This window comes from Megalobrama amblycephala, linkage group LG17 (assembly GCF_018812025.1).
Source record: "Megalobrama amblycephala isolate DHTTF-2021 linkage group LG17, ASM1881202v1, whole genome shotgun sequence".
Lineage (NCBI taxonomy): Eukaryota > Metazoa > Chordata > Actinopteri > Cypriniformes > Xenocyprididae > Megalobrama > Megalobrama amblycephala.
Genome location: NC_063060.1, coordinates 21035155 through 21047272, shown reverse-complemented (window position 1 = coordinate 21047272; position 12118 = coordinate 21035155). Strand labels below are relative to the sequence as shown.

The 12118-nt window shown below is 36.7% G+C and overlaps 1 protein-coding gene across 7 annotated transcripts in view; it reads right to left on the bottom strand.

Moving 5' to 3' along the window:
- LOC125250758 (gamma-aminobutyric acid receptor subunit alpha-2) overlaps positions 1-12118 on the bottom strand; it is a 158028-nt gene that overhangs the window by 38271 nt on the left and 107639 nt on the right. For 6 of the 7 annotated variants that reach the window (XM_048163485.1, XM_048163484.1, XM_048163489.1 and 3 more), the window contains one exon: positions 2732-3978. The exons of the other annotated variant lie outside the window; for it this stretch is intronic. In XM_048163485.1, coding sequence (XP_048019442.1) covers positions 3673-3978 — 306 coding nt within the window. In that variant the 3' untranslated portion in view covers positions 2732-3672. Of the gene's footprint in view, positions 1-2731; positions 3979-12118 lie in introns of those variants that run through there. 7 annotated transcript variants of the gene reach the window in all.

The window sequence follows — 12118 nt, the reverse complement described above, 5'->3', positions numbered from 1 at the left end:
TAATTGTAACAACAATGTATACCATTCCAGAACAATTTTATCATTTTCTATAGAGCCAAGCAGGCTGCAGCATGCTTAAATGAACATCATCTTTCCCTTAGAAATAACTTAAAACTGACTAAAAACAAAAACAAAAACAAAACAAGAAACTCTGCAATGCTTTTTGTGTGTGTGTGTGTGTGTGTGTATAAAACTGTACAAACAGACAACATAAAACATTACACACTAGTGAACAACAACACCAACATGAACAAATATTCCTTACATATATACAAAAAAAATAAATAAATGTTGTCTACTCTGTGACAGGTATTTTGGATTTGCAGAATTCAGTCAGTGACATTTCTACGATTTTACTGCATCATATTTTGTACACTAAATTTTAGGAATATTCAGCTTCATTTTGGAGGGTAAACAATTGTAGTAAACATGCAATAGTTGAAGCACTTCGGTCTTTTGGTCCAAAAAGAACATTGTAAGAGTTCGATAAGAGGAAAGCACAGTGGCAAAATGAGGAAATTACTGAACATGAATTCATATATATATTCAAAAGTTTTTATAGTCCAAAAGTTTGGAACCACTAAGATTTTTAATGTTTTTAAAAGAAGTTTCGTCTGCTCACCAAGGCTACATTTATTTAATTAAAAATACATTAAAAAACAGTAATATTGTGAAATATTATTACAATTTAAAATAACTGTGTACCATTTAAATATATTTGACAAAGTAATTTATTCCTGTGATGCAAAGCTGAATTTTCAGCATCGTTACTCCAGTCTTCAGTGTCACATGATCCTTCAGAAATCATTCTAATATGCTGATTTGCTGCTCAGTAAACATTTATGATTATTTTCAATGTTGAAAACAGTTGTGTACTTTTTTTTCAGGATTCCTTGATGAATAGAAAGTTCAAAAGAACAGCATTTATCTGAAATACAAAGCTTCTGTAGCATTATACACTACCGTTCAAAAGTTTGGGGTCAGTAAGAATTTTTATTTTTATTTTTTTGAAAAGAAATTAAAGAAATTAATACTTTTATTCAGCAAGGATGCATTAAATCAATCAAAAGTGGCAGTAAAGACATTTATAATGTTACAAAAGGTTCGATTTCAGATAAACACTGTTCTTTTGAACTTTCTATTCATCAAATAATCCTGAAAAAAAATATTGTACACAAATATTTTGTACAATTGTACACATTAAATGTTTCTTGAGCAGCAGATCAGCATATTAGAATGATTTCTGAAGGATCATGTGACACTGAAGACTGGAGTAATGATGCTGAAAATTCAGCTTTGCATCACAGGAATAAATTACTTTGTGAAATATATTCAAATAGAAAACAATTATTTTAAATTGTAATAATATTTCACAATATTACTGTTTTTTACTGTATTTTTTAATTAAATAAATGTAGCCTTGGTGAGCAGACGAAACTTCTTTTAAAAACATTAAAAATCTTAGTGGTTCCAAACTTTTGGACTGTACTGTGTGTGTGTATGTATATATATATATATATATATATATATATATATATAAAGTGTTCACTAATTTCCTTAGATCCAGCATGAAAAATGAAGTGTGCCATTTCTGCATCAATTGCGCCACCAGTCAGGTTGTTTCCAAACACTTCCCCTGTCTGCCATTGGTTGAAATACAATACAAATAGACCCACCCACATCAGGCTACTTAAAGTTCTGAAAGTGCCACAAAGCCACAGTGTTCACACTCTTTAAGAAGGCAACCTATAATTAAATAGGAATGCCTGTAAATAGGTTATAAACCTAAAGCTGTATAATTGTGTCTGCACATTAAATCTGGATGAGGAGAAAAAATGACACACTTCACCTTTTGAAGAAAGGGTGTGAGGAAAGCTCAACCTGCTGTCATTTATTACCATAGTACTAATGAAAGATGGACGACGCGTCTCCACTTCTTTCCAATGTAGAAATATTAAGCCAGAATATCCCAGAAATGGTCGTTGCCGATTACGTCATTCGGAGCCCGAGCAGTAGTGATCCTGATGTCAAGCCGCGGTATCAAGGTCCCGCCCACATTCCCGCAGACTCAATCGTAAACACGGCTGTCAATCATGAGGTTACACCCCGTTTTTATAGCATCAATTAACTAACTAAAACCAAACTCACTGAAAAAAAACTGAACAAGTACCTAAAATGACAGAAACCATCTTTGGTAATTTTTGAAATTGGATTTTTTAGTTTGGCTCGCGTCCCATTTGATTACATGGAGAGGGCGGGTTTATGACCTATACTGCGACCAGCCACCAGGGGGTGATTGAAATGCTTTGGCTTCCCTTTTGTTTATTACATGCATTTTAAATAATAATATACAAACAACAGTGTCTTTATGAACAATTACATTTAAAGTCATATGGAATGAAAATGGACCCCATTTACTTTCTTAAGGAACTGCTTTAAAAGAAATTAGCTATTCCTAAGCTTTCACCAAAATATATTAATTTGCTCTGGCTCTGAAACAAACCTTGTTTTTTAACAATGCAATAAATTCCCGATGGGTAAAATCAAATCCCAGCTTGCATTGTGTTGTTGTTGAGTGGTTTTACTCATAAATAGGGCATAATATGGCACACGATTGCAGTTTCTTGACTTCAAAGTTCAGGTTGCATGAGCTTCCCACACCACCCTGATATACGCTGCTGCATTAGAGACCTTTATAAAGGGATGTAGAGTCAAAGAAATTGACAGTAAACAGATAGAAAACCATGTTGACATTATCATCCAAAATGCAGTTAATAGAACATTCCTGGTTTAACGGAAGAAAATAAAATCACATACGGTAAAGATACAGCAATGTGTGTAAACGGTTGATTTCATGTTTTTTTTTTTGTGTATGGGCCCAGCACAAAATATCAGACCATGAGCACAAAAGAGCTTGGTCTTTTAAATATATATATATTTAAAAAAGGCTAGTCAAAAACAAGCACCATCACGAAAAATCGTAACGTTTACACCAAATAAATAAATGGTAACACTCTTTACCTTTTTAGACATTCTGTTGACTACCAGTATAAGTAACACTGCACCTACATGTCAACTAACTCTCATTAGAGTATTAATAGACTGTCTGCTTAATATCTACACTTTTAACACTTTATTTTGATCTCACAAAACAGACATTTTTTTTTTTACTTTTTAACTGTAAATACATATCAACTTATTCTACAAACCCTAACCTAACAGTCTACTAATACTCTAATGAGAGTTAGATGATATGTAGCTGCAAACTTACTTGCAATTAGTAGAATGTGTAAAGTGGACTATCGAAATAAAGTGTAACAATAAATAAATAAATAAATAAATCACTATAATTTGCTAATCTATATCACAGAGAGAGGTCCACAGTCAGATTCTCACAGGGCTAAACACGTCAAACCAAACGTAACACATCATTTTCACTACGTACATATGTACAAAGGCAAATGTCATTTTAAAAGCACTGCTGAAAAAGCTGTAGAAAAGAGCGACGAGAGATAGAGAGAGATAGAAAGGCATCTTGCAACAATCCATGACATGTCTGTCTGGAGCAGATGGGAAAGAGCGTCGGAGCGTGATTATATTCAGAGTCCCTGGGTGGTTTTGGCCGAGTCTTTAGTCCTGCTTAGTGGAACCCATCGCAACCCTGGACGACGTCTAATAAGAGGGCACCATGTCTTTGATCACGGGTTCTCTGTTCAAATACGTCGCCCAGTAAACCAGGTTGAATGTCCCGAAGAGAACTGGGAACATGATACGGGACATGCGGTCGATTTTACTCACGCTGTTGAAGGTTTTCTTCGCCTCGGCCGGTTTTCCGTCGGCTTTCGTCTTTCCCGGTTCGGCTACGCTCCCCTTGGCGATGGTGGGGAGGACCGTGTCCTTGGTGATGTTGGGGGCGTAGTTCGCCACGGCGACGGCATAGGCGTTGTTCTTCTTGATGACTGAAGCTTTCTCCTTTTTCTGTGGGAGATTGAGAGTTTGTCACTTTTAAGAAGTCATCTCTTTGGAATACACTTGTCAGTCCTGTTTGGAGAGCTGATTGTAATCATGTTCACATATAGTTCGGTTATTAAAGCGAGTGAGAACTGTATTTTATGACCTAAGCAAAACCATGCTCCTGAAGAAATCCCAACAGCGACTGTATTTCTTAAGAAGGCTGAGGAAATTTGGCATGGCAACCGAAATCCTCAGCAACTTTTATAGATGCTCAGTTGAAAGTGTGGCACTGCCCAGGACAGGAAAGCTCTACAACTTATGATAAAAACTGCACAGAATATTTGTAGAGTAGCTTTCCTGTTACTTCAGGACATTTATAGTACCAGGGTCATCAGGAGGGCCCATAACATTATCAGGGATTATACACTTCCACAACACAATCTCTTTACACTACTGCCGTCGGGGAGACAGTACAGGTGTGTGAAATCACGGACAAAAAGATTCACAAACGGTTTCTATCCACAAGCCATTAGGCTCTTGAACAATAGATAAAAACATTAACCCTCTGGAGTCTGAGGCTGATTTGGGGCTTAGAGAAGTTTTGACATGCCCTGACATTTGTGCTTTTTTCAGTTGTTCATAAACATATAAATGACAAAAGTGTCATTACACTGTATTCAGCACAAACTAGGCTACAATAATATGTGAGGAACATGTATGTACATGTTTGTATTTTTGAAGGAATAATGTTTATGCGTGGTTATTGAAAAAACAAAAACTTAAGTCACTGAAATAAGGCCAAAAAAAGTATATTAAATCTATGTTCACAAGACTTTTGGGTATTGGAGGTTGTAGACTAGAGTTTTTGCTTCAGAATTATGTAAAAATTATGCTGCCTACTCCTTCATATAAAACAATATATTGATTTAGTTTTTGTAAGACACTTTTTGTCAAGAAACACAGTATGCGTGGGGGCGTGAATCTGCATGAATAATGGGCCATTTACACCTGAGAAGACCAAGGAATCACATAGTAATGACCTGAAATGACTTGCATATTAATGAGGCCTTTCAGTCAGGTAGGCTGTGAAAAAACCCTCTGTAATAATGTCTCAGCTCATCATAAACAGCAATACTGTGAAATATTATTACAATTTAAAATAATGGTATTCTATTATATTCTTTAAAATATAATGTATTTCTGTGGTGCAAAGTGTCTGAACAATTATGTTACCTCTATGGCATTTCATATAGGCTTTTAGCTTAACAGCATGCACATTTGGAGAAATATTGATGGATTCTTATATATTTATGTCAATTTTCTATACTGAGAAATAATATTTATTGTCATCACTATGAGTGCTGGATACTGTGTTTTTAATTCATATTTGCAGCCGGAGGGCGCTCTTTACACCTTTAGTCCACAAATTCATAATATAAAGAAGAAAAGGAACTAGGAACTAACGGCATGTCTTCTAGAGATCGCTAACCATTGCTTTAACATCCAAATAAACACTTTTCAAGACAATAAATACACGATTGAGACGATGTATGCATGTATTGCCTCTGAATTTGCGTCTGAATAGCGCTGGCTCCGTGGGCATGGCCGCATTAGCGGATAATGAGCTGAATCTCAGACTTCTGACATGGCTCTCTTTTCATACAGATTACATAAACACAGAATGTTTGTTTTTGATTTGACTTGCACGATTTAAAACCTGACATTTCAACATTTCTTTAGACGTAAGTGTCATTTTTTTTGTCATTAGTATTCATAAGTTACAGTTCATTTTCTGAGAACTATCAGATTGGACTTCGTTCAGAGGGAGAGGAGAGATCACGCATCATGTTAGTTTTCTTTATTTTACAAAAAGCACAACATTGTGTTTTTACTCTGAGTGTACACAAATAAAAGAAGACATTCTATAGTTTCAATTGATATATTACTTATGTCTCTATGACAAGAAATGACGGAGTATTTTAAGTCTGTTTTGCTGCAATGTGAAAAAAAACCTGCAAAACGCGCCGGCGCGTTTTCAGACCTCAGGGAGTTAATGACTTCACTTCTTATATTGTTGCTGACGGCTGCATTATTGTATATGTTTTTGTGTATATTTTTGTTACTTAGTCTTTGTATATTTACTATTTGTGCACATTGTGTAAGGGAGACTGCCAAGTAAGAATTTCATTGTGTGGTCTAAAACTGTGGTGTTTTTTTATTTAAATAGTCTGGTTCATTGTTTGCTGTAAGCTCGTACTGCAGCGCTCAGAGTTCCTCTGAAACCCTCCACCTCCCCAGCTCCACTTGTCTAGATCTGCTACGGGATTCATGTATGTCTATTTATGCAGCAGCAACAAATCTTACATGCTCACAGCCAGTGTTGGCGGTAACACATTACAAGTAATGCGAGTTAAGTAATCAGATTACTTTTTTCAAGTAACTAGTAAAGTAACGCATTACTTTTAAATTTACAACAAAATATCTGAGTTACGTTTTCAAACAAGTAACACAAGTTACTATACTCTACCATTTATTGACTGACAGCTCTCCTGTCCCCATGTTAAAGAGAAATCAGGAGTAAGTACAGAGGCGTTGTGTGCGCTGTGTGAACATGATGGTTATTCTAGACTAAATGTGAGCATACATTTACTCATTTACTTCTTCTCCTTAGTCCTAGTCTTCTGTATTCCACAATGGAAGCAAAGCGGAAAGGCTTGTTTGTTTGAACTACGCCCTCTACTGTATAGGCATGAATTTGCTTTTCCTTCAGCCTGAGGCTTATTCATTTCACACTTGGGCTGCGTTCCACTCCACTTTCAGACACACACTTGCGAACTTCCCTAAGCACTTCCCCTCGGGGAATCCCTGCCAACATTTTTTCTCCAACAACTTATAAGCATATAGAATGTTGCATAAGTACAAAAGGGGTTTAAATAATAAATCAGCTCCATAGTGAATTCCAAGTGATCGAGGGCTTATGTAACAGAGGCCAGCTAGTTAGAGCGTCCAACTCCCACACCGGAGACCCAGGTTCGAGGCTCGCGCAGAGCGGGGTGAGTAGGACCTGGGTCGAGGGGTTACATTGGTGACCCAGGTGGGAGTGAGGTTTAGGGGGTTGAGTGTAACAGAGGCCACCTAGTAGTCGCTGTGCGAGTAAACCTCACTCCTCTGATCTCAAGAGACGCTCTAGCGACTGACGCTAGAGGTTGCAGCCTGTAGCCTCCTTGTTAGAGCATCCGACTCCCACGCCGGAGACCCAGGTTCGAGGCCCGCGCAGAGTGGGGTGAGTAGGATCTGGGTAGAGGGGTTACATGTAATACGTTCAATTTTAACCTTATGCACGAGTTCTGCCAGTAGTGGGCACTTGTGCAACGTAAGCAATGATGCACATCCGAGTCCATGAGACGGAAGGAAGTTAGTGAGCGAAGGGCATAAAAATTTGGAGTGGAATGCAGCCAAGGTGTAAAAGGCCCTTTACATTTGCCAAAAAATAGAACTTTTTTTGTTGTTATAAAAACAAAGCCCAGCCCAGATGAGAAAAAGTAACTCAACACATTACTTTCCATAAAAAGTAACTAAGTAACACAATTAGTTACTATTTTAAGGGAGTAACGCAGTATTGCAGTATTGCAATGCATTACTTTTAAAAGTAACTTTCCCCGACACTGATCATGGCAGTGTGTCCATGTATCCATTAGTAGTAGCAAGTCCATACAGTACTTGCTCTGCGGAAGCAGCAGAAGAGTAGCAGATCTAGTCTACCAAGATCAAATACATTAACATTGCCGTATTCAATAACATGCTTAAACTGAACTGGAAATATAAATATAATTTAACATATTAAATACTAACCTATTTGGCATTTTCACCAACTTACAGGTTAAACTTTATTGTAGTTATGTGGGCGCTGAGTTTTTTCTGTCATTTGGCAAGATCTCATGTTATAAAAGATGAAGCGCTTCGCTCAGACTATTTAAGACAGTATTGGCTGACTCAACAACAAATGCTAGACTAAGACATACTTCTCCACTCCTCAAATACATAAAACATTAGCCCTATATTACCCAGGCCTATATGTGTGAACTACACGTGTCTCTTCATGTTTGTGTGTGTGGGCACGCTAATGGAGAGAGAAAGTTGTTATTAATGACTGTTTGTTATGCGTGGGATCTTGTTATTTTTCTGTGTGCGAGCGGCACCGGCACAGCAGATTTTCCCGCTGCTGTTATGACAAGAACTTATTGAATCATGAATCTTCCTCTTTGTTCTTCATCATGAGCCTGCTCATCCTCGACACCTCCAGTTGTCCCATCAACTCCTCGTCATAATACCGCTCATGTTTTACAACTAGTGTGGTTTTATCCGGCAAGTGGATGATGTATAACACACAAAGGCAACATTCCAACAGTGTTTGGAAATGACAACCGTATTTCAGGCTCAAATTGTCCTATAGGGACTGGAGCAGATTGAATACTGTCAGTGTGGACAATGGCCAATCCTCTTATTTAACTCAGTTAGGTGTTACGACAATTAGATAAATGTTAATAGTATAAATAGCTATAAAAAGGGCAGTAAATTCTATTTCATGTTGAAGATTTTAATGTTGTTTATATGTTTTTAATATGCTTTTAGACAAATCATGTGCAAATTCATGTCAACACCTGACATTGCTGAGTATTTTCTCCACCAAAGACAGTCTCAAAAACAAGGTTTAAAATTGCTGGCATTTCTGACGTCACAAACTACCTTGTAACCCATCACGTCAAAGTGTGGGCGGGCTTTAGCATGTCATTACTATGCAGCGAATCTCAAGAGAAGCCATACCGGTATATTGTTCTGTTGATATGAAAATTGTGTACATATAGCAATATAGCAGGTGAATATGTATATGATGTATATTATGATGTTATGATGTACTATATGCCTTTCTCCAAGCTTTTCTAAGGATGCTGATTTTTAGAAGGCAGACTGAGATGGCGAACAGGAACATGGTTTGTGTAACATTAGCAACATGTTATTAGCTGTTTGATAACGTAGTCAAGCAAAAGGCTAATCATATTAATTACTGTTATGTGTCTGACAATGTAAAGAGCGATACCATTGTGCAGCGTTTACCTCAGTGGATCTCTGAGCTGGTGTGAGTGGGGACGGGTCTAATTTGTATATTCATGGCTCCACGTATACTAAACGAGGCAAGGGTGTAGAGTTACATTCAAGCTAAAGATTATGTCATTTTGGTGACCAAAGATGAGTTTTAAGGGATAAAATTATTGACTACAGGGGGACTTTAAAGGGAAAGTCCTGCGCTGAGTGATACGAGATGACACAGCAGTGAAACAGAACTGACTCTCGCAGGTGTTTTGATGTCGAATGCGCCGAGCGTTCAGTCTGTTTCCCCAGCTGGGTTCTTGGCACATGCCCGCAGGCCCTGCTCTCATTCCCGGTGTTTCAAAACGCCACAGACCTCCACCTCCACCTCCACCTCCCCCTCATCCCGAAAGCTGCACCTCTCCCTGACGCGCTGATGAATGCGCCCTAGGAAGCAGCGCTGTGGTAATTAAATAGAGTGACAGGAACTAGTAATGCATCAGGCTAAACGCAGGATGGTTACTAAGAGAGGCCGTTTGCTACACTGTCAGCTCAAACACCACTGAAATTCAGATGAAGATCAAGAGCAAACTAGGACTAAAACAATGTATGATCGCTGGGAATGAGTTTGACTGCATGCTACTCCTTAGAAGTCACTTGGATGCCTTGAATAAAATCAGTGAAGATACCCTAAAGGTTCTGAGCGTCAGGTCAGAGTGTAATACACGGTTTGATAGCATCTAAAATCAACCTTGTTAAACTGTGCATGTTAAAATGAACATTGACAACATGAGCACAAACTGTCAAACAGCCCTCAGTGAAACAAATGAAATGACAATTTAAAATCCCACAGAGCCTATTTCATGCTTAAATTATTTATTTATATGTTGTTTCAGAAAATTTATTTGGCAGCTTCTGAATAAAAAAATGAGACAATGTGTACAATGTTTTCTGTGCCACTATAGGAAATGAATCACAAAATCATAGTTCACCCCAAAATCAAAAGCTAAAAATGCTTAATATATATATATATATATATATATATATAATACATATATATAATGTGTGTGTGTGTGTTTGTGTGTGTATATATATATATATATATATATATATATATAGTGTGTATATATACAAGTAATATATATATTACTTGTTTTTAATATTGCATGGCATAATTGATGAAAAAATTGCAATGCAAAAATATTTTAAATGGCAAAAAAAAATAGGCTTAATTTTCTTTATGCAAATAAATACATAATATTTATTGTGTGTGTGTGTGTGTGTATATTATATATATATATATATATATACACATACATACATACACACACACACACACACACACACACACACACACACACACACACACACACACACACACACACAATAAATATTATGTATTTATTTGCATAAAGAAAATTAAGCCTATTTTTTTTGCCATTTAAAATATTTTTGCATTGCAATTTTTTCATCAATTATGCCATGCAATATTAAAAACAAGTCTGTTGGCATTACATTAATGAGAACGAGATTTATTTGCATTATGGTAATGCGAATAAGGCTTCACCCTTTTTTAATGAACCAACTTTCTTTTGCTTTTTTGGACTGAAAACATGACTTGGACATTATCTTGACAGGTTAAGTAAGATTCACCACATCTATTAGATTGATTAGATCCATTTCTGGTGCATCAGACACCAAAAAAACTTTAAAATAAGAAATGCAGGTCTACTTTCTGTGACTGTGACAGAGGAAGACAGTGCCAAAATCTGCATATACATACCAATTCTACAGGCTGTCATTTCTGATTGGCTGACTGACCTTTAGTGGGAAGAATGTGATTTGTGGAGAAGATTTGAAGGCTCATGAATAAGCAATGATCTTGTGCTACAGAGTCTGACTAGGGAAGGGAGAGACCCTTATGAAACCGATATTAATCAATCCTAGATAATGAGAATAAGTCTACAGATTTGATTGTGTGGATGTGATGACAGTCTGTCAGAGAGACAGAGCGACGGTAAATTCCAGGGTTGACCTCAAATTCCAGTCTTGTCTGCAAATAAATGTCTCTTACTGTATATTCTGGTCTATAAATCTTGGCTCGTCTTTCCATTAACGGTTTATAAGTTAAAAAAAAAAAAAAAAAAAAAAAAAAAAAAAGCTAAGCCCAAGTATTAAACTTTGGAGCATAACTTGTACTGTTTGTACACTGAACATAAATGACATACCAATCCATATCTGCATCATGAACCATATCTAGACCACAATATCATGGAGATTTTTAACTTTGGCCATAGGCAACTACCCTAGCAGATGCACAGCAACACAGATCTGTGAAAGGTAAAGAGCATTTCTTTTCTGGTTCTGTTTTCTTCGGCAGCACTGTCTGTTCAATCATTACCAGAGACTGAGTGGCCAGTTACCCAGCAGAAAATAATATTAAAATAGTTTGAAAGATATGGCAATTTGATTAAAATCTTCACAGTTGTTGGTAATCAGTTTTTTTCCAGATTACAACACTTGATCAAGACATGATTTTGATTGCCAATAATAGAGCATTTGCCTCTGCAATGAAAACTGAACTTTGGTTAGGAATGCGTAAACCCTGATGCAGTTGATTTGTTGCAAAAGCTGCTACTTGATTTCCAGATTTAGATCCATCTGTGTATATAGGAGTATATTGTGGGAACATTGCACTTACGTCCAAAAATTGCTGGTGATAATCATTTGGATGTGTTTTGGTTTCTTGCTAAATCCAGTCAAAAATCGAAACGATTTTGAGCTTTTGGAGATCCCATAGAGAAATTCTGCAAAAATGTGTCTGTTCTGAAATGTTTAAATCCACTTTCAGATTCTCCAGATGGGTTGTAATGCTTAGACCAAATGGACAGATGTAACTTGGTTTACTTTCATATATTATTGAATGCTGACTTGGAACAAACAAACAAATAAACAAACAAAAAAATAAGGCTGGACTTTCCATATTTTGTTTGATTGCATATTGTAAAGCCAACTTTAATCGTCTGATTTCCAAGGAAGATTCATTGGCTTCCACATATAGACTTGGATTGGTGAT